General features: G+C 52.4%; 1 protein-coding gene across 1 annotated transcript in view; it reads right to left on the reverse strand.

The window, feature by feature from the left end:
- Window positions 1-872: 872 nt before the first annotated feature.
- Window positions 873-27,921, reverse strand: part of DENND4B (DENN domain containing 4B) — a 78,318-nt gene continuing 51,269 nt past the window's right edge. The window contains exons 12-28 of the mRNA XM_077321330.1: window positions 26,818-27,033; window positions 24,896-25,041; window positions 22,999-23,138; window positions 21,388-21,511; window positions 19,863-20,069; window positions 18,385-18,513; window positions 16,116-16,269; window positions 14,393-14,572; window positions 13,101-13,528; window positions 12,902-13,006; window positions 12,161-12,336; window positions 9,922-10,111; window positions 8,626-8,871; window positions 7,154-7,259; window positions 5,580-5,745; window positions 3,004-3,068; window positions 873-2,204 (exon numbers count right to left, since the gene is read on the reverse strand). Of these exons, the coding sequence (XP_077177445.1) occupies window positions 2,059-2,204; window positions 3,004-3,068; window positions 5,580-5,745; window positions 7,154-7,259; window positions 8,626-8,871; window positions 9,922-10,111; window positions 12,161-12,336; window positions 12,902-13,006; window positions 13,101-13,528; window positions 14,393-14,572; window positions 16,116-16,269; window positions 18,385-18,513; window positions 19,863-20,069; window positions 21,388-21,511; window positions 22,999-23,138; window positions 24,896-25,041; window positions 26,818-27,033 (2,924 nt within the window). The 3' untranslated portion in view covers window positions 873-2,058. The remainder of the gene's footprint in view (window positions 2,205-3,003; window positions 3,069-5,579; window positions 5,746-7,153; window positions 7,260-8,625; window positions 8,872-9,921; window positions 10,112-12,160; window positions 12,337-12,901; window positions 13,007-13,100; window positions 13,529-14,392; window positions 14,573-16,115; window positions 16,270-18,384; window positions 18,514-19,862; window positions 20,070-21,387; window positions 21,512-22,998; window positions 23,139-24,895; window positions 25,042-26,817; window positions 27,034-27,921) is intronic.

Below are 27,921 nucleotides of genomic sequence, written 5' to 3' on the forward strand. Positions count from 1 at the left end.
CGGCCCTCCAGATGTCCATGGACTACAATACCCAGGAGCCCCTGCCAGCATTCGCTGGGAATTGTAGTCCATGGACATCTGGAGGGCCGCAGTTTGACTACCCCTGTGTTACGGGGTTCAATTCCAGCTGTCAAAGAGAAGTGTCAGAACTAGGGTGGCCAGCCCCCTCCTGGCCACTGGCGGGGACAAAGGGGTAAGGTTGCTAGATTGTTGTTGTTGTTAGGTGCGAAGTCGTGTCCGACCCATCGCGACCCCATGGACAATGATCCTCCAGGCCTTCCTGTCCTCTACCATTCCCCGGAGTCCATTTAAGTTTGCACCGACTGCTTCAGTGACTCCATCCAGCCACCTCGTTCTCTGTCGTCCCCTTCTTCTTTTGCCCTCGATCGCTCCCAGCATTAGGCTCTTCTCCAGGGAGTCCTTCCTTCTCATGAGGTTGCTAGATACAGGTTGGGAAACTCTGGAAGAGTTGGGCCTGGAGAGGGGAGGGGCTTATTGATTTATTTATGTAGGGATGTACGTACCTCCCCTTTCGGAATACCGTCTCGGGGCGGTTTACATGATTTAAAAACGGAATCAAAGCAATGAAATTAAAAGCGATGCAAAATTTACAAAACTACAACCAGTCGCTATCGTACCAGCCCTGATTGGGGTACACCTTTTAAAGCATCCATTTCCTGCAGGGGAACCGATTTCTCAGGTCGGGAGTGGAGCTGTAATTTCAGGGGATCCCCAGGCTCCACCCGGAGGCCGGCGGCCCTAAACAGAACAGAGATCGGGGCTCTGAACGCCCACCGCTCACCGTCTTTCTGTCCAGGTTGGTCCTTGACCCACCCCCACCCCCCACGAAAGGGAAGCCAGATGGCAGCGGGGCAAAGAAAATACAGCAGCATCTTTATTTACAGAACCAAGAACACTGAAACGAAACAAACAGAGGAACGCAACCGTGGCCAGGGGAGGGGTGAGAAGGGACGGGGGTTGGATAGAGACGTGACTCCGTATTGCACTATCTGGGCCCTGGCCAAAGAAAAAAAAGGGGGGGGGGACTATGGGCAACCGACATCTCCCCAAGCCCAACCTGCTTCCGTGCTTTGCTTTCCCATACCAAGCAGCCCAGGGCACCAGAAAGAAAATGTCCAGCCAATGGGCTGCGTCCCGCCCCCCCCCTCCCCGTGGTTGGGACCGAAACGGGCACGGGAAGAAAAAACGACCCGCCATTACCACTTATAGGGCTGGCCACCTTTAGGGTTTCCGCACGAACGACAAGGGTGAGAACAGACACCGAAGGAGGGGGGGAAAGGGTTCGGTAATAAATAAATTATAAAATAGCTTTTCTTTTCTTTCTTTCTTTCTTTCTTTGTTAAACACTGACTGGTAAAAAAATAAACCAACTTCGGTGGGGGAGCGGGGGGTGGGGGATCGCCCGCTCCCAAATTAACTCGGCCGTGATCGGGGTGTGGCGGGGGAGGGGGGAAGGTTGGGGGCGGGGGCTGTGGCCATTATCGAGAGAGGGGTGGCCAGCTACCTTTCCGGAAATAACACTGCACGAAAATAGACAATCTAGGGTCGGGGGAAGGTGCGGGAAAGGGAGGGGGTCTAGGCCGTGGCATGCACGTGCAGAGTGCAGCGCTGGGCTGGGGAGAGTGGGACGAGAAGCCCCGCCCACCCCAACCCCCCAATATACACGTGGTCCTCAGGACCCGCCACACCCATCCTGCCAGGTTGGCTGACTGCAGACAGCCCCTCTGCTCCAAACAGACCTGACGCTCCCCATTCGCCACTGATACCAAGGGGTCAGGGAGTCCATGGAGATCCTTTTACCCAAAGAGGACCTGTTGGCCCTTCGTCCCTACCCCCTGGGGGGAGGCGGAGACTCCGGACAGCCCCACCCGGAGAGTACAGCCTCTCCACGTCCCGCTGTCCCCCCGGCCCTCCTGCAATTTGGTATCGCGTCCAGTTCTGTCCTGGGTTATTCCTATGCGGCAGGAATCATGCCGGGCAGGGGCGGGGGCGGGGCGGGCGGGCAGGCAGGCATCGCACAGAGACGCCGGTCCTCCTCTAGCACTCCAGGTTGGCTCCGAAGCTCTTGCGGCAGTCGATGGCTTTGGAGGTGAGTGGCTGGGCCCGCTGCTGCTTCAAGGTCTCCTTGCCCAGGCTGCTGGCCAGCTTGGAGTAGGCCGACTTGTACTTCTTATCGAAGTCCACTGAGGAACGGAAGAACAGGAGAGAAGCCATGTTGGGTCAGGCCAAGTGGCGCATCCTGTCCAACCCTCTGGGTCACGCAGGGGCAGAAACTATCAAGAGGTCCTCCAGGAGGGCCAGATCTCCAAGATCCCTCCCACTGTTTCCCCCCAAGCAACAAGAAGCATCACTGCCACAGACATAAGAACCTAAGAGAAGCCATGTTGGGTCAGGCCAGGGGCCCATCCTGTCCAACACTCTGTGTCTTGCAGTGGCCAAAACCCAGGGGCCATCGGGAGGTCCACCAACAGAGCCAGAACTCCAGAATCCCTCCCACTGTGGCCCCCCCAGGCACCAAGCATGCAAAGCATCACTGCCAACCTGGATCTCCCAAGGCCCACACCCTGACTGCTACACTGTGCGGCTCCCCCCACATCTGCAGCCCTCCTCGCCATGTGATGGTTTATCGCATGGTGTGTGTGCCGTGTAGCCAGGGAATCCACGGATGGTCTGGCAGCCAGCCAAGGGATGTTCAGAGCTGGTTTGCCATTGCCTGCCTCTGCGTCATGACCCTTGGTGTTCCTTGGAGGAATTCCGTCCAAATCCATCCTTGGAGGTCTCCCATCCAAATATTAGGAAGGGTCGGCCCTGGTTAGCTTCCAGCCTCTGTGGTCCCACCTCCAGAAGTTGGAGTTTGAGCTAGAAAAGTAGTCGCTTTGTCTGGCTGCCCCCAGGATGGAAGGATCCCAAGTCAGCCCTGGATGAGTCCCCCCATCCCGCCCTTCCGGGGGAGAGAGATCCCTGCCCCCTTCCTCCCCTTACCAATGTCAACGTGGTCTCTGCCCAGCGCCACCAGCTTGAGGAAGAGGATCTCCCGGTAGACACTCCTGGGCGGAAACAGAAGAGGGAGTGGGGCTCGTATTAAGACTCGTAAAAGGAGGAGGACGGATGAAGTCAGAGCCCTGTCTTCTTAGTTCGCACTTGTCCAGCAGCAACAAAGAAATGAAATTGTCTTAGAATTAATTGGTCCGTCAAGGTCAGCACTGTCTTTTGCATCACCTACCCGATATTTTTAACTGGGGATGACCCTGGGATTGAACCTGGGACCTTCTGCGTGCCAAGCAGAGGCTCTGCCACTGAGACACAGCCCCTCCCCTTAATGGCTCTCCAAGGTCCTTTTAACCTTTAATGGTCCTTTTTAACTGGGGATGCCGGGGATTGAACCTGCGACCTTCTGCAGAAGCCGCGGAGCCATAGCCCCTCCCCTCGTAACACAGACATGAAGCTGTCTTATATTGAATCAGACCTTAGGTCCATCAAGTTCAGTCTCGTCTACTCAGACCGGAAGCCGCTCAGGTTTCAAGCGGTGGTCTTTCCCATCACCTCCCACCTGGTGCTTTTCACTGGAGATGCTGGGGATTGAACCTGGGACCTTCTGCATGCCAAGCAAAGGCTCTGCCACTGAGCCACAGCCCTTACTGAGGCCAGCTGCAGCTCCCCAGGGTCTCAGGCAGAGGTCTTTCCCATCTCCTCCTCCTGGTCTTTTCAACTGGAGATGCCGGGGGTTGAACCTGGGACCTTCTGCATGCCAAACGTACCAATGAGCCCCTCTTCCACTCAGCCACTCCCCAGCATCTCCTGTCCGAGATTCTTTAACTGACAATGACAGGAGCTACATCTGGGACCTCCGCGACATGCAGCGTGAACTCGGACAGTGAGTAGAAAACGCTTCCCCATGTAATCCAACTGGCCTCACACCAAGTGCACACAAGCTGTCCTTGGGCCAAGCACAAACCTTTTGGCTTTAGTGCTCTGAATTGTCACGTGTGAAACCTCTCTAGAGCAGGACCCCCCCCCCCCCCAACGTGGTGTCTCTGCCAGCCACATCCCCTGCTGGCACCTTTCCTGGCCTCGGGATAGTTACCGATAGTCTTTTGACTAGACCTCCCCAAACCTGAGAGCCAAAGGCCACATATATATAATTTAAAAGGAAAACTTGACAACCACTGAGGAAAGCCCAATTGAAAACGGTTCAATCTGGAGGCCGTTCTGGTTGTGCTTATATACATATATATATTAAAAAAGAAGAGATAAGAAATGTTTATTTGTATTCATTGTGAAATTGTTTAATATAGCCCGGGATAGGTTCTGTTTTCTGTTGCAATAATTTTGAACCGTCCCCTTTTTTTTCGTGGTGTACTCGGGATAGTTACCGGCAATTCCCTGGGAGGAATGTTGTATGGAGACAGATGGAGCAAGCAACGTATGGGGCAGTGAGAACCTTTGATCACTGATAAAAGGCAGTTTGGTCTCTTCCTGTGTTTTTGTAAAGCACACTGAATTCTAGGGCAGGGGTAGTCAACCTGTGGTCCTCCAGATGTTCATGGACTACAATTCCCATTAGCCCCTGCCAGCGAATGCTGGCAGGGGCTCATGGGAATTGTAGTCCATGAACATCTGGAGGACCACAGGTTGACTACCCCTGTTCTAGGGGATTGATTGGTCGTTTTGACAAAGGATTATCATTGGCTGTATTTGGTTGTGACACAGTCTACTGATGTAGAAGAACTGATTTTTGCTATATATTCCCTGTCATGTTAGAAGATCACAGTCTGAGGAAGAGTGCTTGCACTCGAAAGCTCACGCCCTGAATAAATCTTTGTTGGTCTTAAAGGTGCTACTGGACTCTGATTTTATTGGAAATTTGACTGTGCAAGTTTTTAAAAAAATGGCACAAAAGTGGTCACCACAGCACAAGGGTCTTCTCTTGTGGGGCTGAAGGTAAGCGATGGCTGCCATTTTGTTGTTGGCTCTGCCTTCTATGGTAAGCATTTCATGACTGGCTCCGCCTTCTGCGACAGCCATCTTGGGATTGGCTCCGCCTCCTTTGGCAGCCATCTTCTGGTGGACCCCACCACCTTGTTTCAGAATTCCACGGATGCCTGAAGGCTTAAAAAGATTTGGAACCCCCTGACCTATGTTCTCACACAACTTCTCCTTTTTGTCAGCGTACTCAAATTCCGAAATGTGTGCCCTTCAACGTGGCCGCTACAGCTCCCTCTCCATGATACAACAAATGACCAAACTGACTTCAGTTGGCTTATAATACAGTCATGCCCATCTCTGGCTGATCCCCCCAAGATGGTTCCCAGCCCAGATTCCAGGCATGAACCCAGCGACTAAACCCAGCATGGCCATCTGCATGCAACTGCTTTCAGGTGAGCATGAAATTCTGTGCATACCCAAAGCGGACATGCATCTGGGATTGGAGTCCCTGTGGACGGACAGTTAGTTGTGAGTTTCCTGCCTTCTGTAGGAGGTTGGAGTACATGACCCTGGAGGTCCTTTCCTTCCAACTCTCTGATTCTAAGTTGGGGACTGGAGGAGAGAAGCCATACCTCTGCACGTAGGCCAGGTTGGGCTGTCCGGCCACCGTCTCCAGGAAGAGGGCGATGGCCTTGTGCATCTCGCCCACCCCGACGGAGTTCAGCACGGCGTCCAGGAAAGCCAGCGAGAAGGGGTGGTTATGTCGCCTCCAGGACTGCAATCGAGTCGGGATGTTGCCTGGAAGAAGACGAGTGTGTGGTCACACGAAGAGGGCCTCATTGGCCGGACACAGCCTTGCTGTCCCCTCACCCTGGTGCCACCCCCCCACCCACCCTGAGTGCTGGCAGAGGCTCAGGCATGATGCCTTTGACTCCCCCCAGCTAGCTTCAAGCACATGGTACTTTTCTGCACGTCTCAGATGTATTTCCCGGGCCGGACCGCTTCTTGCGGATCAAAAAAACCGCACACTGGGGAAAGGGAAGGCTTCGACTCTCTTCTTCACCATCTCGTTTTCTACGTGCAAGGAATCTGAATGCTTTCCCGTTTTTCAGACGAGATGAAACGTATCTTCCTACCTAACTGCAAATGAAAGTGGCCTATTTTGGGGGACGTGGCTTTATCCCTCAGATTCTCTTGACTATGGAGCTTCTCTTTTCCAATGCCTTGCACTGATGTTGATGTTAATTGGCGTTTTCATGGGGATTTTATTGTGTTTTAACTGTTTATGTTGTAAACCGCCCTATTTGGAGAAGGGCAGTCTAAAAATTAAATAATAATAATAATAATAATAATAATAATAATAATAATAATAATAATAATAATAATAATAACTTTACCCCACCTCATCTCAATCAGACCTGGCCAAATCATTAATTAATTAATTAATTAATGTTATTATTAATATTAATATTATTATTATTATTATTAATAAATAATATTATTAATAAATTAATATTATTATTTATTAAATATTTATTAAATAATATTAATATTATTATTTATTAATAAATAAATAATAATATTAATATTATTATTATTATTAATTAATTAATTAATTAATTAATTATATTCATTGAGCGCCGCCCTCAATCTGGCTGACTCGTGGTGGTTTACAACAGTGGCCATAAAATAAAATGAAATTCCCACATGGGAGATCACTTGGGCATGAAATTAGGATCACTGAGGGTGGGCAGGTAGTTGTGAGTTCCTGAATTGTGCAGGGGGTTGGACTAGATGACCCTGGAGATCCCTTCCAACTCTAGGATTCTATGTGTCTACCCATAAACCCCTACAGACCAATAATCCCACCCGCCAACAGACTCAATGGCTGTTGGAGGAGGGACCCAGCAGATCTTTCTTGCCCTGGCCTCAAGCAAATGCCTGGCGGAAGAGCTCCGTATTGCAGGCCCTGCGGAACTGCGATATCTCCAACAGGGCCCTTAGCTCTTCCGGGAGCTCATTCCACCAGGTAGGGGCCAGGACCGAAAAGGCCCTGACCCTGACTGAGGCTAGGTGCATTCCCCATGGGTCAAGGATCACCAATCTATTCAGATCTGCAGAACAAAGGGCTCTCTAAGTGGCATAAGGAATCAGACGGCATAATAAGGAGATATAAAGCACCCCCAGAACACACACACGGACTTACTGTGCAACCTCCAGAGGACGTAGAGCGGCGGGAAGCTGTCGGGATCCGGCGTCAGGACATCCCACAGCAAACGCACATTTACCGAAGGTCCCTCTTGGCTTGAGCCCTGCCAAAGGGGAAGTAAGAACAGAGAGGGGGAGGTTGCAAGACCAGGGCAAAGAAGCAAGGCTTTACAGGAACAGTCCCCAACAAACCCAGTTGGATAGGTCAATCTGGCTGCAATGAGAAGGCGATGGCTGAGCATCTGCTTGATATGCAGAAGGTCCCAGGTTCAATCCCAGGCATCTCCAGATAGAAAGATCAGGCAACAGGTGATGGGAAAGACCTCCACCTGAGCCATTCACTCAGGTTTTTTAAAAAGATCCTAGGGGGCGGGGGGAACGCAAAGAAGCCTACATTAAAGGCCATAAAAAATGACAGGAGCACAAGCCTCAGAAGAGAATCTTCACAAGAACCCTGCGAGGTAGGCGAGGCCCAAAAGGTGAGAATGGGCAAAAGCCACCCAGCAAGCTTTGTGTCTGAGCGGGGATTGAAACTTCAATTAGGCTATGCTGCACATTCCGCCGGGGCACCAGATTAAGGCAAGAGTATCCAGTATGCAGAGGTCGACACATATTAGCATCACAAAGTGTAAATGCTCTTCAGTACTCTATATCGGATACTATAGAACTATTTGGAGAGTGAACCATATTTACCAGGGGTAGTCAAACTGCGGCCCTCCAGATGTCCATGGACTACAATTCCCATGAGCCCCTGCCAGCATTCGCTGGCAAGGGCTCATGGGAACTGTAATCCATGGACATCTGGAGGGCCACAGTTTGACTACCCCTGATATACACTAACATATACATAACATATTGCTTTAGGATGCTTAGGGCTGATCCTGCGTTGAGCAGGGGGTTGGACTAGATGGCCTGTATGGCCCCTTCCAACTCTATGATTCTGTGATTCTGATTCTGAGCAGAGGGTTGGACTAGATGGCCTGTATGGCCCCTTCCAACTCTATGATTCTGTGATTCTGATTCTGAGCAGAGGGTTGGACTAGATGGCCTGTATGGCCCCTTCCAACCATAGGATTACGTTTATGTTCTTCTTACATGTTCATCGTTGATAAGAATTCATTTAAAGAGGATTTATTGATGAAATATTAAGAGTATCACATCTCACGGACGAAGATATCGAAAATGGAAAATACCTAGGAGTTCGTTTTGATGATTTGGAAAGTTTGAGAAATTGTTTCACAATAGAATAAACTGTCATCTGCCATCGCCAGCATGAAAGTCATTTCTTTTGCTTGGTCTAATGCAGGGGTAGTCAACCTGTGGTCCTCCAGATGTCCATGGGACTACAATTCCCATGAGCCCCTGCCAGCATTTGCTGGCAGGGGCTCATGGGAATTGTAGTCCATGAACATCTGGAGGACCACAGGTTGACTACCCCTGGTCTAATGGACCTGGACCTGGCTGCCCTACCTGGGGTGCAGCCTGGACGTGCTTGGAAGCCAGGAGCAGCTGGGGCAGGCTGCTGGGGAGGCCCAGTCGCTGGAAGTACCACAGCAAGTTCCAGTAGATGATGGGGTGGTTGTCCACCAGCTCCGGCTGAGACAGGAAGTCGCCCCCTTCGTTCTCCAGCAGGGTCTCCAGTTCCTTGCGCAGCACCAAGGGGCTCAGGTAGGCAAAGGTCATGTGCTCCACATGAGGGGTGGGGCCTCGAGGGGCCTGGATGAAACGACAGAGAGAGAGGGAGAGGGAGAGAGAGAGAGAGAGAGAGGGAGAGAGAGAGAGAGGGAGAGAGTCAGTTTCCTGTAGTGGTTAAGAACGGTGGCTTCTAACCTGGCAAGCCGCGTTTGATTCCCCAATCCTCCACAGGTAGCCAACTGGGTGAGATCTTGGGCTAGTCAGAGTCCTGATAGTCCACATAGAGCAGTGTTGTCAAGAATCACTCAGCCCCATCTACCTTAATGGGTGTGGGGAGAGGGAGGGAAGGTGATTGGAAGCCACTCTGAGACTCCTTCGGGTAGTGAAAAGTGAAGTATAAGAACCAACTCTTCTCCTACTCCTTTGGCTTGTCTCCCTACTTTAACCGCACAGGGCACTTCTTGGTTCTCTTGGGCTTGCAGAGGACCCAAAGGGGATTGTGGGAGCTCCAAGGGAGCCTTGGGTCTTCCAAAACTGAGTTCTGGCTTTGAACAGCTGAGTAGAATCTTAGCCATTTTAGAGATCAACAAGTGCTTGGAGGGGGACGAGCTTTTGAGGTCAACGTTGCCTTCATCAGATACAACCAGGAATGGAGATCCCCCAGTACTTGTATTCCATGCAGAAGGCGGGAGGAGCTGTTGCGCAAAAACAAACTCAAGATGCAAAGGTATAGTACAAATCCAAAAAACTGCTCAGTTGGAGCAGGGGAGGGAAATGTTTAAGGGCAGAAAATTTAGCATCTTGAGTGAGATAAGACTCCTATGTCCCTACTCTGCCCTGGGGAGTCCACTCAGTCCTGAACTTGTGAATGAAATCAAGCTCAGCAACCTCACGCTGCAGTCTCCCCTTGAAGCTTCTCTGTCGGAGGACTGCCGTACTCAGGTCCGCAATGGAATGTCCCGGTTTTTCAGCGCTGTGATTTTTTAAAATGTCAGATTTAGTGTCACAGAAGGGCCAAACTCAAACTCTGCCTAGCTGGCACTGCAATGCCCCTTTCCCCTTGTCTCTTTTCCTAGCCGTTTCCATCCTCCCCTGTTAAAGAGGATCCAGCAGTCAAGGAGAGAAACATACCTGAGGCTCAGCAAAGCCGTTGCATAGTGAGCCGGCCCTGGATTCCCTCTCAGGTTCTGGCTCAGCCTCATCCAGGGACAGGCAGTGGTACCGGTCGCTGAGCACGGGGCCCTGACCTCCCGGGGCCGGCGCTTCGTTGTCTCGCGGCCAGTCGGAGGAGACGGAACTGGTCTCGGAGCTGTCCGTGATGCTAGGTGGGCAGGAGGGAGAAGGTATTACCACCTGTCCCTGGGTCAAGCTTGCCACATGGATCTTTTGCAAACATAGAATCCTAGAGTTGGAAGGGGCCATACAGGCCATCTAGTCCAACCCCCTGCTCTACGCAGGATCAGCCCTAAGCATCCTAAAGCATCCAAGAAAAGTGTGTATCCAACCTTTGCTTGAAGACGGCCAGTGAGGGGGAGCTCACCACCTCCTTAGGCAGCCTATTCCACTGCTGAACTACTCTGACTGTGAAATTTTTTCCCCTGATATCAAGCCTATATCGTTGTACTTGAAGTTTAAACCCATTACTGCGTGTCCTCTCCTCTGCAGCCAGCAGAAACAGCATCCTGCCCTCCTCCAAGTGACAACCTTTCAAATACTTAAAGAGGGCTATCATGTCCCCTCTCAACCTCCTTTTCTCCAGGCTGAACATTCCCAAGTCCCTCAACCTATCTTCATAGGGCTTGGTCCCTTGGCCCCAGATCATCCAAGAAAAGTGTGTATCCAACCTTTGCTTGAAAGACTGCCAAGGAGGGCTAGAAACTTGCTTAAAGTAATAAAACTGCACACAGAGAAGGATGTCCCCAAGGGTCTACATTAACTGTCTTTTCTCATTAAACGACATTTCCATAAAGGTCATAGAGTTGCACTAAATGTGATTCACAAAGTTCCTTGGATAAATTATTAGGGAACGTGATCTATGCACTACTGTGTTTAGCTTGCTGAAACTTGGATCCTGTGTCTGAGTGTGTGCACGGCACATGAATTTCTAAGTATAGATAGGCACAAACCAACTCACCAACCAAAGTTTATGATGAACCCTGGCTGCAAACCGTAGTTTGCAAACTGAAGTTTGAGAACTGAAGAACTGCCACGAACGTCCATGGATTTTAAGGTCGTTTGTGGAGTTCGGAGCCTTTAAACCCTTGCTTTCTGCTCTTCATGAAAACCAGCTGAGCAGTGGGGAGCAGAAGTGCTTTCGAGGGGAGGTGTCGGACACAGAGGATCTGGAGGGGGATCAGGGCCTGCCCAATCCACCGGGCAATGGGCAACCTGGCCCCATCCAGGCTGCTCCCAGATCTATGTGAAAGCCCAGGAAAAGACCCTCTCAAGCCCTGAGGAGCTGCCGGAGCGGAAGTGGCAGCACCATCAGTCCACCTTGACGGCTGTCTGAAGAGCAGGACGATTGTCAGTCGTCAACAGCAGCTCCTTCCTCAGACGGGGATTAGACACACTTCAGTTCCTCTGGATGAGATCTGCTCTACCCGGTTAAGGAGGACCTTACAGCAAGAAAGGTCCTCCGAGGGTGCAGCGCATGTGTTTCCCTGCCCATCTTCCCAGGCACTCCGTGTCCCGGTTCTGTATGGTGAAGCTCTGCTCAATTGTCTTCAGGTTCCTGACTCCAGCTTTTGACAGCATCCCTGGCTCCTGACCCTTGGCTTTGGCTTCTGACTCCGTCCCCTGCCCCTCCCTCCGAGTGCACTGCCTCCCTTGGCTCCCGACCCCCTGGACTGGACCCTGGACTGCCTCCCGCCTCGGTCTCAACCACCCGCCCAAGCAGGGATGGCCCAGCAGGGCTGCCCAGCCTGATCGAACAGGGGGCATTGGAGGAGATGTGTATTTAGCACAGTCCCATCAGGATCTTCCGGATATTTTTCAAATGTCCTCCCCTCCAGTGATCTCACTGGCTTATTTGAAGACTTCTTGCTTCTGTGAGCATATTTCTTCCCTGTCCCAGAACCACCACAACAGACTGAATAGATGCAGAACGGAAAAGCTGGCTAGAACCCTCTCTTCTTTCTGCACAGTTTAGTTTTCTCTTCTTAACAATCCTATTTTATTCTCTTACGCAATCATGGTGCTGCGGGCCCTCTTTGCAAATTTAAACTCCGCCAAAAAAAGAGGATGAGCAGGGACTGCAGAGTATAATAATAATAAACCCATTTTATAGCGTTGTCTCAGGGCAAAGAACATGCCTCCCCACATAGCAGAGTCGATACTTGGCTTGGAAAGGCGGAGCTTTCGGGGTCCCGACCTGGGTGGGGCTTGGAAGTCCTGGATCTCGATGCTCAGGAAGGGCACGAAGAGGCGGGCGCAGAAGGGACAGGTGGTGTTCAGGTTGGAGTCGTCTGAACTCCAACCGGCCATCACCTCCTCGTCGTACGCCAAGGAACTGCAGGCTTGGCACCGCGAACAGCTGGAGAGCAACACCTGAGCGAGAGAAGGAGGGGAGGGGAGATCAGAAAAGAACTGGGGTTCTGAAGAACTGAGGCTTTTGAACTCTGGTGCTGGAGAAGACTCTTGCGAGTCCCTTGGACTGCAAGGCGAACAAACCGGTCAGTCCTAGAGGAGATCAGCCCTGACTGCTCCTTAGAAGGCCAGATCCTGAAGATGAAACTCAAATACTTTGGCCACTACATGAGAAGGAAGGACTCCCTGGAGAAGAGCCTAATGCTGGGAGCGATCGAGGGCAAAAGAAGAAGGGGACGACAGAGAACGAGGTGGCTGGATGGAGTCACTGAAGCAGTAGGTGCAAACTTAAATGGACTCCGGGGAATAGTAGAGGACAGGAAGGCCGGGAGGATCATTGTCCATGGGGTCGCGATGAGTCGGACACGACTTCGCACCTAACAACAACAGCCCACTTTTTCCTACCCAAAGGATCTGGCTCGCCAGATTTAGAAGTCCTCACTCCTTACCACTACACCAAACTGGCCTACACAAGTTTTCAAAGGAAGAGAGGCCGAACAGGAAAGCCGAGGTAGCCGCGACGTACCTCAACCGCCGGGGACTCTGAAAGCCGGTCAGTGGATTTGCGGAGGTTGAAACTGCACACGGAGGTGTCCGAGAGATCGTACTCGCTGCCCAAGGACACAGAGCTCTGTTGGGGAAGAGAAACCGTGGGAGGTGAGCGGCCTGCACTGAGAATCGGACAAGAGGTCCTCACGGCACCCTTGCGTCTGCCACAGGCCTACCTCGGAGGCGGTGGAGCCCGGCCGTTCCCGGGGAAGCAGCAAGTGACTTTCCAAGGGGCTGTGGCGAGGCGGAGGCTCGCGCTGGTCTGAGCCGCGGCGCGCGTGCGACCGCTCCACGCTGGCGGCATGGCGGAGGGAGGGGCGCTTCATCGGGGACAGCAGCTGCTGCAGTTTTGCAGCCAGGCTCCTCCGGGGGGTGCCGCCCGCATGGTTCTCGGAGGCATGGCTCTGCCCCGACTTGGATGCTTCAGACTGAGCGTCCACGCTACTCAGGGTCAAGCGGTCGCTCTCGTCCGTCAGGAAGCTGCTGATGTCCGACAGGCTCCCGTCCTCGGAGCTGCTGGGGCCGTCCCGCAGGCCACGCAACCAGGGGGGCACAGCGGGGAGCGTGTCACTGCTGGGATCCACACCGCTTAACGGCTTGATGGCTGTAAGGAAGAAAGGCCCACAAATATTGAGTGTACAGGGGAAACGAAGGGGAAACGCCACATTCAGAAGTGTCCTGAGGCACCATTAGGAAAAGGCCTTGGCCTCCCTGCCCTGTTGCTGGCCCTGCAGAGGGACTGGCTGGCCCCTGGGTGAGGCAGGAGGCTGGACTGGAGGGACCCTCCCTGGTCTGACCCACAGGGCTCTCCTGTGTCCTTATGAGGGGAAGGCCTCGGCCTCCCTGCCCTGTGGCTGGCCCTGCAGAGGTACTGACTGGCCCCTGGGTGAGGCAGGAGGCTGGACTGGAGGGACCCTCCCTGGTCTGACCCAGCAGGGCTCTCCTGTGTCCTTACGAGGAGAAGGCCTCGGCCTCCCTGCCCTGTGGCTGGCCCTGCAGAGGGACTGGCTGGCCCCTGGGTGAGGCAGGAGGCTGGACTGGAGGGACCCTCCCTGGTCTGACCCAGCAGGGCTCTCCTGTGTCCTTATGAGCGGAAGGCCTCGGCCTCCCTGCCCTGTGGCTGGTCCTGCAGAGGGACTGGCTGGCCCCTGTGTGAGGCAGGAGGCTGGACTGGAGGGACCCTCCCTGGTCTGACCCAGCAGGACTCTCCTGTGTCCTTATGAGGGGAAGGCCTCGGCCTCCCTGCCCTGTGGCTGGCCCTGCAGAGGGACTGGCTGGCCCCTGTGTGAGGCAGGAGGCTGGACTGGAGGGACCCTCCTTGGTCTGACCCAGCAGGGCTCTCCTGTGTCCTTATGAGGGGAAGGCCTCGGCCTCCCTGCCCTGTTCTCAGCTCCCACAATGGAAGTTCCAGCTGTTAGCTACTGGCCCTCCAAATGTGGCTCTTCTTCACCCACCTCCCCAAACTCACCACGGCTCATGCTGGCATCTGCTCCTGAGGCCTCCTCATGTTGAGGGAAGCTCAGGCTGCCACTCTTCACCAGAGACGTCGAGGGCAAACTGTCGCGCAAGCTGCACCCGGACCATGTTGTCTGCCGCTGTAGATTGGATCGGGACCGGGAGGCTGGCGTCCTTGCGCCTCTGCCACTCTCTGCCAACATAAATGGAGACGCCCCATTTCCAGTCATCCCCCAACATTGAGGGGTCATGCTGTCATGGTCTGTCAGCCAGTGGTAACCTGCCACCATTTTGTTAACAACTGCAATGACCCCTCAGCTACATCTTTCCAACCCAGCCTGAAGGGATCGTTCTCTTACAATCCCCCAAGAGCTTGAAGATCTTTGGATCAACATCTGCTCAGGGTCCTTGGCCTGAAGGAGATGAATCTGGCCCTGACCAGGGACAGGGCTTTTTTTGGCCCTGACTCCAGCCTGGGGGAGATCAGGGCCCTGCAGGGCCTATAAGACGGGGCTGTTCCACCAGGCTTAGAGTCGAGGCCTAAAATAACATGGTGGTTGGGCCTCCATGCTGGGAGGAGGAAGAGAGTCAGAAGACCGCCCAGTCTGGGAATTTTAGTCGAGGGTATTATTTGTAATGAGGGGTGAGGTTCACTTTAACAGTCAACAGAGAGCCAGCGGAGGGCACCAATCAGAGACCCCGGCACTTCCTGACTGAGGGCCAATCAGAGATCCCTGGCATTTCTCAATGCCATGCCAGCCCCTCTGAGTGGCCCTCACTGGGGAGAACCCTCCCCCGTGAGGGCCAATCAGAGGGCTGGCATGTTATTGGAAGTATCAGTCACTTTTTATGCGGTATGATAATTGTGATTTGTTTTTTAAATTTTAACCCTGTTCGCTGCTTTAACTGTTCTTACCCACCCTGAATGATCCAGAAGGGTGGGATAGAAATATTTTTAAATTATTATTATCATAGAATCATAGAATCATAGAGTTGGAAGGGGCCATACAGGCCATCTAGTCCAACCCCCTGCTCAACGCAGGATCATAGAATCATAGAGTTGGAAGGGGCCATACAGGCCATCTAGTCCAACCCCCTGCTCAACGCAGGATCATAGAATCATAGAGTTGGAAGGGGCCATACAGGCCATCTAGTCCAACCCCCTGCTCAACGCAGGATCATAGAATCATAGAGTTGGAAGGGGCCATACAGGCCATCTAGTCCAACCCCCTGCTCAACGCAGGATCATAGAATCATAGAGTTGGAAGGGGCCATACAGGCCATCTAGTCCAACCCCCTGCTCAACGCAGGATCATAGAATCATAGAGTTGGAAGGGGCCATACAGGCCATCTAGTCCAACCCCCTGCTCAACGCAGGATCATAGAATCATAGAGTTGGAAGGGGCCACACAGGCCATCTAGTCCAACCCCCTGCTCAACGCAGGATCATAGAATCATAGAGTTGGAAGGGGCCATACAGGCCATCTAGTCCAACCCCCTGCTCAACGCAGGATCAGCCCTAAGCATCCTAAAGCATATATATTCATAACATATATATTCATATTCATAACATACGCCACCCTTCTTCAAAATTCTTGCAAACCCCCTTGACCACCTCCGGCCTGTCTCCCAGTCAGTGCTTCATCACAGCTGTGGAATCCACCCAACTTAGACGCGCAAGATGATTTCTCGATAGCTCCCGTTGATCACGTTAGAAGTCGGCCCTTCCCTCGTACCCGACTGGATGCTGATGCTCTGCACGTCCGCGTCCCTCTGGCGAAGGCGCAAAGGCTGCCGGAACTGGGCCGCCCCCAGCACGACGTTGCGCAGTTTGGCCCAGCGGAGACGGCCCCCCTGAGTACTCGAGGGCCACTTGCTCTCCAAAATGGCCTGAAGGATGGGGGAAGAGAGAATATTGCAGGAATAGAACTCTTATACAAACAGACACACACACACAAGCATAGAATCATAGAATCATAGAGTTGGAAGGGGACATACAGGCCATCTAGTCCCACCCCCTGCTCAATGCAGGATCATAGAATCATAGAATCATAGAGTTGGAAGGGGACATACAGGCCATCTAGTCCAACCCCCTGCTCAATGCAGGATCATAGAATCATAGAATCATAGAGTTGGAAGGGGCCATACAGGCCATCTAGTCCAACCCCCTGCTCAACGCAGGATCATAGAATCATAGAATCATAGAGTTGGAAGGGGACATACAGGCCATCTAGTCCAACCCCCTGCTCTACGCAGGATCAGCCCTAAGCATCCTAAAGCATCCAAGAAAAGTGTGTATCCAACCTTTGCTTGAAGACTGCCAGTGAGGGGGAGCTCACCACCTCCTTAGGCAGCCTATTCCACTGCTGAACTACTCTGACTGTGAAATTTTTTTTCCTGATATCTAACCTATATCGTTGTACTTGAAGTTTAAACCCATTACTGTGTGTCCTCTCCTCTGCAGCCAGCAGAAACAGCATCCTGCCCTCCTCCAAGTGACAACCTTTCAAATACTTAAAGAGGGCTATCATGTCCCCTCTCAACCTCCTTTTCTCCAGGCTGAACATTCCCAAGTCCCCCAACCTATCTTCATAGGGCTTGGTCCCTTGGCCAAAACAAAGTTATTGCCAAAAAAAATAGAAGGCCATTTAAATACTGTTCTCTTTAAAGCTCAGTTTGTACCATCGGGAGATCTTCCAAGCAAAATGCCTATTTTTCCGCGAGAAGTAAAAAGCTGTTGTGCAAATCAGGAGGGAACGACAACAAGTATTAAGGAGATTTCTTGGGGGCCAAAGGGGCGGGTACAATTTTTAATGAAAAACGGCCGCTGGCAGAACTCTGGTCTTTTGGGGTTTTTTGGAGCGCACGGATACAGCTCAAGCTCTGAGCATGCCCGGTTGAAGCTGTTTATGATCATTTATTTATTTTAAGGCGGGCAGCCAGGTTAGTCTGTCTGTGGCAGCAGCAAAGAGCATGAAGACGGAGAGGCTGATTCTGTGAAGGCTCAAGGGGGTGGCCGGTGACAGTGGATGAGCGATAGGGATGTGAGCGTCCTGCATAGTACAGGGGGTTGGTCTAGATGACCCAGGAGGTCCCTTCCAACTCTCTGATTCTATTATTCTATATAGTCATCTGACGGAGAGGCTGATTCTGTGAAGGCTCAAGGGGGTGGCCGGTGACAGTGGATGAGCGATACGGTTGGGAGTGTCCTGCATAGTGCAGGGGGTTGGACTAGATGACCCAGGAGGTCCCTTCCAACTCTGTTATTCTATTATTCTAGATAGTCATCTGACGGAGAGGCTGATTCTGTGAAGGCTCAAGGGGGTGGCAGGTGACAGTGGATGAGTGATAGGGTTGAGAGTGTCCTGCATATTGCAGGGGGTTGGACTAGATGACCCAGGAGGTCCCTTCCAACTCTATGATTCTATTATTCTATATAGTCATCTGACGGAGAGGCTGATTCTGTGAAGGCTCAAGGGGGTGGCCGGTGACAGTGGATGAGCGATAGGGTTGGGAGTGTCCTGTATAGTGCAGGGGGTTGGTCTAGATGACCCAGGAAGTCCCTTCCAACTCTATGATTCTATTATTCTATATAGTCATCTGACGGAGAGGCTGATTCTGTGAAGGCTCAAGGGGGTGGCCGGTGACAGTGGATGAGCGATAGGGTTGGGAGTGTCCTGTATAGTGCAGGGGGTTGGTCTAGATGACCCAGGAAGTCCCTTCCAACTCTATGATTCTATTATTCTATATAGTCATCTGACGGAGAGGCTGCTTCTGTGAAGGTTCAAGGGGGTGGCAGGTGACAGTGGATGAACTATTGGGCTGTGAGTGTCCTGCATAGTGCAGGGGGTTGGACTAGATGACCCAGGAGGTCCCACCCAACTCTATGATTCTATGGTTCTATGTGTCCAGAAAGGTTCTTGAGACCATGGGGGGGGCAATCAGAGGGCGTTCCGCAGGAATCCAGCTGGTTCCTTTCCGAGCAAACACTGAGTGCTGACTTGCCTTGTTGTAGTAACCATAGGTTATGGTGTTGGGCACGATGCCGGCTCGTTTCATCTCCAGCAAGACCCGCACCGAGAGGACGGGCTCGCCGTACTGCCCACACAGCTGCATCAGGATCCGGTAGCAAACCTGGAGGCAGGGCAGGGGGAGGGATGAAAGGGTTGGCAGAACCCCGGTCCATTCAAGTCAGGAAACCCGTTTCCCCTCCACACCAGAAACCCTGGGTATTGTCATGCCATGAGGGTCACGGGATCTGAAGGAAACTAGCAAGGTCTGTCTAATCTAGAATTCGCTTCTCAATTGACTGAATTTTTTGGGCACCCACTTCTAAAGGGCACCCACTTTGCAATATCGGAAGGAGTCTCAAAGCGGCTTACATTCACCTTCCCTTCTTCTCCCCTTCCTTTTTTGGACACTCACTTCCAAATTGGAAGAAGAGTTGGTGGGATAAGATAGATCATCTGATTTAATTCCTGTTCCACCATGAGGCTAGCCTTGCTCTGAGCTGTTACCTTTTATGCTTCTATACCCTGCTTTTCTCTACCAGAAGGAGTCTTAAAGAGGCTTATAGTCACCTTCCCTTTCCTCTCCCCACAACAGACACCCTGTGAGGGAGGTGAGGCTGAGAGAGCCCTGAGATTACTGAAGAAGAAGAAGAGTTGGTTCTTCTATGCCACTTTTCTCTACCCAAAGGAGCCTCAAAGCGGCTTCCAATCACCTTCCCTTTCCTCTCCCCACAACAGACACCCTGTGAGGGAGCCCCGATATTCCTGCTCTGCAAGAGCAGCTCTTAGAGGACTGTGACTTGCCCAAGGTCACCCAGCTGGCTGCATGTGAAAGAGCAGGGAAGCAAACCCGGCTCCCCAGATTGGAGGCCACCTCTCTTAACCATGACACCCCTTTGGCTCAACAGTAAAAAAAACTCAAGGATTTCACCACAAGTCAGCGTGGCTTCCATTTAGGCTTGCCATCTGTGGGTTGGGAAATCCCAGGAGACTTTGGGGGTGGAGCTGGGAGTGGGCAGGACTGTGGCCAGGAACAGACCTCAGTGAAGTATAATGCTATGGAGTCCACCAGCCAAAATGGCCCTTTTCTCCTGGGGAACTAGTTACTTTAGTCTGGGGATGATCTATAATTCCAGGGGACACCAGGTCCCGCCTCTGGATTTATTTATTTAGATTTTTATACCGCTTTCCCATTTCATTCTTCCCACTGAGCATTTATCAACATACACTCTTCCTGAGCAATCGGCCGTATCGCGTGGCCATATCACACAACAACCCTGTGAGGCAGGCCAGACCAAGAGTTTGCAAAGGACACAAGGTCCCCCAGCAACCTGCCATGGTAGAAGCAGGGATTCAAACCCGGAGTCGCAACCTGCAGCTCTATGGGCCACCCCACACTTCATCTCGAAGGACAGGGAGGATTAAAGCATGGGGTGAGGCCTGGACAAAGAGGTAATGTCGAGGGCCCATTACCTCGTCTGGCAGCACCACCTTCTTGGTCTCCATCTGCTTGAGGACCTCGTAGGCCGTCTGCAGGGCCCGCACCTTGGAGGGTGCAGCACGCACGTAGGTGGGCAGAGCAATGAACCACAGGCCGTAGCAGTGCCCCAGAAGGCATTTGGCCCACATGTCCGGCACCGACGAATACTTCTGGGCCACCCGCTGGGCTACCTTCATTTCCTGGGGATGAAGACATCTGATCTCATTCCTGGTCCACCACGAGGCTCCCCTCGCTCTGGCCCGTTACCTTCTACCCATGGCGTGAGCAGGGAAGGGATTTAGCCACAGTGGTCACCGCTTTAGTTATTTTGAGACTAGACTACTGTAATGCACTCTACTTGGGGCTACCCTTGAAGAGTGTCCAGGAGCTGCAGCCAGTGCAGGATGCTGCGGTGGAGGCCATTTCCTGGGATCACGTGATTCCCCCAATTATACTGCCTACTGATCTACTCCGGATCACAACTCGAGATGTTGTTTTTGCTCTTTAAAGTAATACAAAGCTTTGGACCAGGGTAACTGAAGGACTGTTTTCTCCCATGTAATCCAACCTGGGAATTAAGATCAAGGGAGGAGGCCACCTTGAAGGTCCCATCGACCAAAGAAACTCATCTGGTGGGTATGTCAGGTTCGGCTAAGATAGCGTCCCGTTGTGGTTTCAGAAGAAGAAGAAGAAGAAGATTTGGTTTTTATATGCCGCTTTTCTCTACCCGAAGGAGTCTCAAAGCGGCTTACAGTCACCTTCCCTTTCCTCTCCCCACAATAGACACCCTGTAAGGGAGGGGAGGCTGAGAGAGCCCTGAGATTCCTGCTCGGTCAGAACAGTTTTATCAGTGCTGTGGCGAGCCCAAGGTCACCCAGCTGGCTGCATGTGGGGGAGTGCAGAATTGAATCCGACATGCCAGATTAGAAGTCTGCACTCGTAACCACTACCCCAAACAGGCTCTCTGTGGGGAGGGGGCTTCATAGCTCCGGTCTGGGAAAGATGCATTCTTTTGCTGGTGTGTGTTATCTCACTTTTTGCTGTGTCTTTGATCTATTGTATAGACCAGGTGTGACCAAACTGCAGCTCTCCAGGTGGCCCTGGACTACAATTCTCATGAGCCCCTGCCAGCATGCTGGAAGCTGCAGATCCCTGCCACATGAGAGCTGCCCTTGCCGGTGAGTTCCCTGACAGCTGCCTGCAGCCTTTCCAGGCCCATGGGAGAGGGGGAGGCCATCCCAGAGTTCTTCCACTCCACCCCCCTAATCTAGCACCCATTGTATTATCCCTGAATGCAACTGGCTTGGACCCTAGTTAATTAAATAAATACATTTGCACTGTGCCCTTAATCCCACTGGGTCAGATGTCATTTGCACGTAGCACCACAGACAGCTAGCGGAAGGGGTCTAAGAGGACCCAACATGCAGGACCTGGGAAGAACCAGCTAAAAAGCCACCCTTTGGTTCCCCCACCCAGCAACGATACCCCCTTCTTGTGCTCCTGCACAGGCCCTTTTACCTGTTTGGTCCTGCGGGGTGCTGGGCTGCTGGGGGCGCTGCTCCGAGCTTGGCAGAGCGAGGGCATCAGCTGGTCCTGGGGGCGCTCAAAAAGCTTGGCCTGGAGCACGGGGAAAACGTCGTACCTGAGGGAGAGGAAGGCCGTAAGAGCATAAGAGAAGCCATATTGGATCAGGCTAATGGCCCACCCAGTCCAACACTCTGGGTCACACAGTGGCCAAGACCCAGGTGACATCAGGAGGTCCACCAGCAGGGCAAGAACTCCAGGAGCCCTCCCTCTTCAGAAGACCCCCACCCCCGTATTTGCAAGGTCCCCTTCCCAACTCTCCGATTTTGCAGGCGGCATAAACAGAAGTTGCTCAAGGCCTGAGGGGTGATCAATGTGGGGCATCTGGAGAATACAGCACCAGCCACATCAAACCCTCTTCTCCAGATCAGAGGCCACAGCTCTTAACCACTACGCCACACTGGCTCTCCAGCACTAGCCAGGACTGACTCTGCTTAGTTTCTGAGATCTGAGGCCATCCCTTCAGTCTAGGCAGGAGTGGTGGTGGTGGTGGGGGGGTAGGGCCAAGCTGTTGAAGCCGACTTAAGGCGATCCGGGAGGGAGTCCAAGGCAAGAGACTTCAGATGTGGCTGGCCATTGCCTGCCTCTGTGTACCAGCCCTGGATTTGCTTGGTGGTCTCTCCTCCAAGGGCAAAACAGGGCTCACCCTACTTCACTCCTGATACCCGAGCAGACTGGGTTTGCCTGGGTCATCAGGCCTACTGTTACAGAACGTCTCGTAGAGATTGTCCCCTTTTTACGGGAACTAGAGACCAAGACGTATGAAGAAAGGCTGGGGGAGCTTAGCCCGGAGAGGAGACGACTGAGAGGGGATCTGATAACCATCTTCAAGAATTTAAAAGGGCGCCGTATAGAGGATGGAGCAGAGTTGTTCTCTCTTGCCCCGGAGGGACGGACCAGATCCAATGGGATGAAATTAGTGCAAAAGAAATTCCATCTAAACATCCGGAAGAAGTTCCTGACAGTCAGAGTGGTTTCTCAGTGAAACAGGCTTCCTCGGGAGGTGGTGGGTTCTCCATCTTTGGAGATTTTTAAACAGTGGCTGGAGAGCCATCTGACGGAGAGGCTGATTCTGTGAAGGCTCAAGGGGGTGGCAGGTTACAGCGGATGAGCGAGAGGGATGTGAGTGTCCTGCTTAGTGCAGCGGGTTGGCTAGACGACCCAGGAGGTTACTTTCAACCATATGATTCTAGGATTCTAAATTACGTCTAAACATCCGGAAGACGTTCCTGACAGTCAGAATGGTTCCTCAGTGGAACAGGTCTTCTCCGGAGGTGGTGGGTTCTCCATCTGTGGAGATTTTTAAACAGAGCCTGGAGAGCCATCTGATGGAGAGGCTGATTCTGGGAAGGTTCAAGGGGGTGGCAGGTGACAGTGGAGGAGCGAGAGGGTTGGGAGTGTCCTGCATAGTGCAGGGGGTTGGACTAGATGACCCAGGAGGTCCCTTCCAACTCTATGATTCTAAGATTCTAGAAAACCGGTGCTGGAGAGCTGCTGGACTGGGGAGCAGAGAGCTGCAGAGAGTGCGATGGAGACGTGACTCACTTGTACCGTGGGGGCAATTCGGACCCGTCGGGCGCAGTCGGCTCCTCAGGGGGCATGATGAATACCGTGTGCTCACTGCCATGGGAGTCGTCCAATTCCATCAGGGGAGATTCTTCCGGCTTCTCAAGATCCACCTGCACCTGAGGGGGGACAATACGGAGATGCCGCACAGAGACCGAGGGGGGGGGGACCCAGGAGCGGCACTGCCCACCGGACCTCTATTCTGGCTGGAAAAGGCAGCTGCAGATTCCAAGAAGAGGAAGAAGAGCTGATTTTTTGTACTCCGCCTTTCCGTACCCGAAGGAGTCTCAAAGCATAAACCAGTGGTTCCCAAACTTATCTGGCCTACCGCCCCCCTTTCCAGAAAAAATATTACTCAGCGCCCTGGAAATCATTTTTTTTTATTTTAATAGTTATTCATCGCCCCCAAATGCACCTGTGGCCCATCGCCACAGCAGCCACCAGGGGGCGGTAGCGCCCACTGGGAATCACGGGTGTAAACGTCACACCAGGGGTAGTCAAACTGCGGCCCTCCAGATGTCCATGGACTACAATTCCCAGGAGTCCCTGCCAGCATTCGCTGGCAGGGGCTCCTGGAAATTGTAGTCCATGGACATCTGGAGGGCCGCAGTTTAACTACCCCTGCGTTAAACATTGAGGACAGGGTTTCACACTCGCTTCCTCCTGAAGATTCCTAATGTAACAACTTTGCAAGCCCATGCCCCCCCCCCAAATACTGGATTTCTTTTTTTAAGATTAAAGACAAAGGAAGAGAGAAAAAAGTGGGGGGGGGGAAGAGAAAGGTACAGATATAGAGGAAAGACTTCCAATTTTATCTACGACAAATATAAGTAAAGTTACAAACCTAACGTTTACTTTAGGACTATAACCCAGTGTTCCTCGGTGTTTTTACAGAATCACAGAATCAAAGGATCATAGAGTTGGAAGGGGCCATGCAGGCCATCTAGTCCAACCCCCTGCTCAACGCAGGATCAGCCTGAAGCATCCAGGATAAGTCTCTGTCCAACTGCTGCTTGAAGACCAGCAGTGAGGGGGAGCTCCCCACCTCCTTAGGCAGCCTACTCCATTGCTGAACTAGACTTAGAATCCCAGAGTGGGAAGGGTCCCTAAAGGCCATCTAGTCCCACCCCCTGCTGAATGCAGGATCAGCCTCAAGCATCCATGAGAAGGATCTGTCCAGCAGCTGCTTGAAGACTGCCAGAGAGGGAGAGCTCCCCACCTCCTTAAGCAACTGATTCCAATGCTGAACGACTCTAACTGTGAACATTTTTTCCTGATATCTAGCTGGTACCTTTCTATATGTAGTTTAAACCCATTCCTGCAGGTCCTCTCCTCTGCTGCCGACAGGAACCTTTCCCTACCCTCCTCCAAGGGACAGCCTTTCAAATACTTCAAGAGAGTCACTATGTCCCTTCTCCACCTCCTCTTCTCCAGGCTGAACATCCCCAAGTCCCTCATCCTTTCCTCACAGGGCTTGGTCCCCAGGCCCTGGATCCTCTTCATCGCTCTCCTCTGCCCCCTCTCCATTCTGTCCACGTCCTTTCTGAAGGGACGCCTCCAGAACTGCACACAGGACTCCAGATACGGTCTGACCAAAGTGGTCTACAATGAGACTGTGACCTCTTGTAATTTTGATGTGATGCCCCAGCTGATACAGCCCAAGACTGCATTTGCCATCTTCACCCTGTCTGCTCCTATTTAGCTTATGTTCCACAAGTACCCCAAGATCACGTTCGCACCCACTGCTACCCGGAAGCGTGTATCCCATCTCAGTCTTGTGACCAGGATGTTGCAAGTCCCCGCCCCACCTTGCTCAGTGGCCAGCTCTATCCCTCGTCAGGCACAGCCCCCCTTCCCGAGACCCTTCCCCAATTACCTTCTCAACGCACGAGTCGAAGAACTCCAGAGAGGTATGCCGGTCGCTGACGAATGAGCACTCCTCAATGAATTGCGTAAAGAGCTGGGTGCGCAAGAGTTGTCCGTAGAACTTGTGGTAGGCCCGGTCTCTCGATTTCAGGAAGCCTAGACAGGACGTGGGGAGGAGCCATTAAAAGGGGTCTACCTATTATTTATCGTACAGAGCTTGTGGTTGAACCAGGAGATCTGAAGATTGTCTAGCAGCCAGGCAAGGGGCGTTCGGAGGCGGTCCGCCATCATCTGTCTAGACCAGGGGTAGTCAAACTGCGGCCCTCCAGATGTCCATGGACTACAATTCCCAGGAGCCCCTGCCAGCGAATGCTGGCAGGGGCTCCTGGGAATTGTAGTCCATGAACATCTGGAGGGCCGCAGTTTGACTACCCCTGGTCTAGACCAAGGAATGCTGGATTTTTGAACTGCATGACTGATAGACCCTCTGATTTTGAAGCCACATCGCTGACATCATGGAATTCCATTTAGAGGTGTGGCCATCCCGATAGGGGCGTAAACAGTTTATTGTTCCAAATCATGCCCCCATTCTGGTGGTGGGGAGGCAGAGAGGAGAGAAGGGAGGCCAGATCTGCTGATATTCATTCATTCATTCATTCATTCATTCATTCATTCATTCATTCATTCATTCATTCATTCATTCATTCATTCATTCATTCCCTTAGGCTCACGGCGGTTTACAAAATAAAAATTGCAATAAAACACATAGTTAAAACCATTAAAACCAACCCGCACTATCAACGTAAGGCAACAGGCGAGCACTAACTAACCCCACTAAACCCCGCCCCCCAAACCGCCCCACGTTAGCCGAGGGACATCAGGTTGCTAATATGGGAGTGAGGCAATCAGATCATTCATGGAATCACAGAATCATAGAGTTGGAAGGGGCCACACAGGCCATCTAGTCCAGCCCCTTGCTCAACGCAGGATCAGCCCAAAGCATCCTAAAGCATCCAAGAAAAGTGTGCATCCAACCTTTGCTTGAAGACTGCCAGTGAGGGGGAGCTCACCACCTCCTTAGGCAGCCTATTCCACTGCTGAACTACTCTGACTGTGAATTTTTTTTCCTGATATCTAGCCTATATCGTTGTACTTGAAGTTTAAACCCATTACTGCGTGTCCTCTCCTCTGCAGCCAACAGAAACAGCATCCTGCCCTCCTCCAAGTGACAACCTTTCAAATACTTAAAGATGAATACTTAAAGATTCAGATGAACCCAGGGAGCCCAGATGAACCCAGAGCCCAGATCTAATGTCGGGACCGCCCGCCCTGGCCTCAACCATATGCCTGGCGGAAGAGCTCCGTCCTGCAGGCCCTGCGGAAAGCTGCTAACTCCGGCCAGGCCCTTAGCTCTTCTGGGAGCTCATTCCACCAGGTTGGGGCCAGGGCCGAACATCCTGAGGGCCCGGAACCACCAGTAGGTTTGCACCCGCAGAGCGAAGGGCCCTGCGGGGGGGACATAAGCAATTATGTGCTTATATAGGCCTCAACCATATGCTTGGTGAAAGGAGTGCCATTTTGCTGGCCCTTGGGAAGTTTGTTATCTCCAACAGGGCCCAGATCTCCGCTGGCAGCTCCTTGACTGGCCCCGTGTCAGATAGAAAAGGCCCATCTGACTTCTCTGGGGACTTCTCTTCCACATCACCTACCACCTAATCCTTTCCACCAGAGATGCCGGTGATCGAACCTGGGGCCGTCTGCATGCCAAGCAGAGTCTCTACTGTTCCCGCTCCAAACGGGGAAGTTCAAGGCCCACCCCACTCCGATGCAGAGAGGCGGACAAGAGGGGTACCCTCCCGCTTGCATGAAGGAGAAGGGGGGCTCTCCAGAGGCTGTCACTGACCACGCAGCGAAAAGAGCACTCCGCCGTACCCTGGAGGTAGAAGAGGTTGCTGGAGTCACGGGTCTTCTCGGAGGGGGCCTGGGTGATGGGCCGGAGGTAGGTGCGGTATCCCTTCAGGAGGCAGGCCATGAACCGGAGGAAGGCGGCCTGGATGTCCAGTTCCAGCTGCTTCCGTCGCCCGTAGATGACGTCATAGTCGGTCAGCAGAAATTCCAGAGACGCTTCCTCCACCGGCCGATTGTACACTTAAGAGAGAAGGAGGAAGGGAGGGAGAGAGAGAGAGGAGATTGAGGCAGAGAGATCACAAACATCCCATTGTTGTATCCCTTGTGACTAGGGTTGCCAGGGGTCTGCCTTTCATCCTGCCTCTCACAGGGGAGCCGGCCAGTTCCTCTGCAGGGCCAGCAACAGGGCAGAGAGGCCGAGGCCTTCCTTTCATTAGTAGAGCTCTGCTGGGTCAGGCCAGTGGTCCATCCAGTCCAGCCTCCTGCCTCACACAGTGACCAATCAGTTCCTCTGGAGGCCTGAGGCCTTCCCCTAATGTTGCCTTCTGACCCTGGGATTCAGAGGCTTAGTACCGCTGAATGTGAAGGTTCCCCTCAGCCCCTATCGCTAGTATCCACTGACAGACTTTCCCCCCATGAGTCTATCTAATCTCCAAAAGTGTAAAGTCCCTGACTCTTCAAACAGGGAAGGTGCCCCAGCCTCCTCCTCATCTTGGTCGCCCTCTTCTGTACTGTTTTCCAGCTCTGCATTCTCCTGTTTTAAGACACCATAGCCTGTAGCTCTAAAATCTGCTCCTGTAACCCCCCCCACACACACCTTACCCATCCGATTTCTCCCCTGTTCCTTTCTATTCATTTTGAAATTTATATTCCGCCCTATCTTCAGAAAGCCAAGGCGGATGACGCTAAGATAGAACACACGCGTAAAATTCCAGAAATACAAATAAAATTTACATTGATTGAAACTAGACTTAAGACACTAAAACACAAAATGACATATTAAAATTGTCCATAACACAAAGAAGAAGAGCTGGTTTTAATACCTCCCTTTGCACTGCCCAAAATAGTCTCAAAGCGCCTTACGATCGCCTTCCCTTTCCTCTCCCCGCGACAGACACCCTGTGAGGT

This window comes from Paroedura picta, chromosome 1 (genome assembly GCF_049243985.1).
Source record: "Paroedura picta isolate Pp20150507F chromosome 1, Ppicta_v3.0, whole genome shotgun sequence".
NCBI classification, from domain to species: domain Eukaryota; kingdom Metazoa; phylum Chordata; class Lepidosauria; order Squamata; family Gekkonidae; genus Paroedura; species Paroedura picta.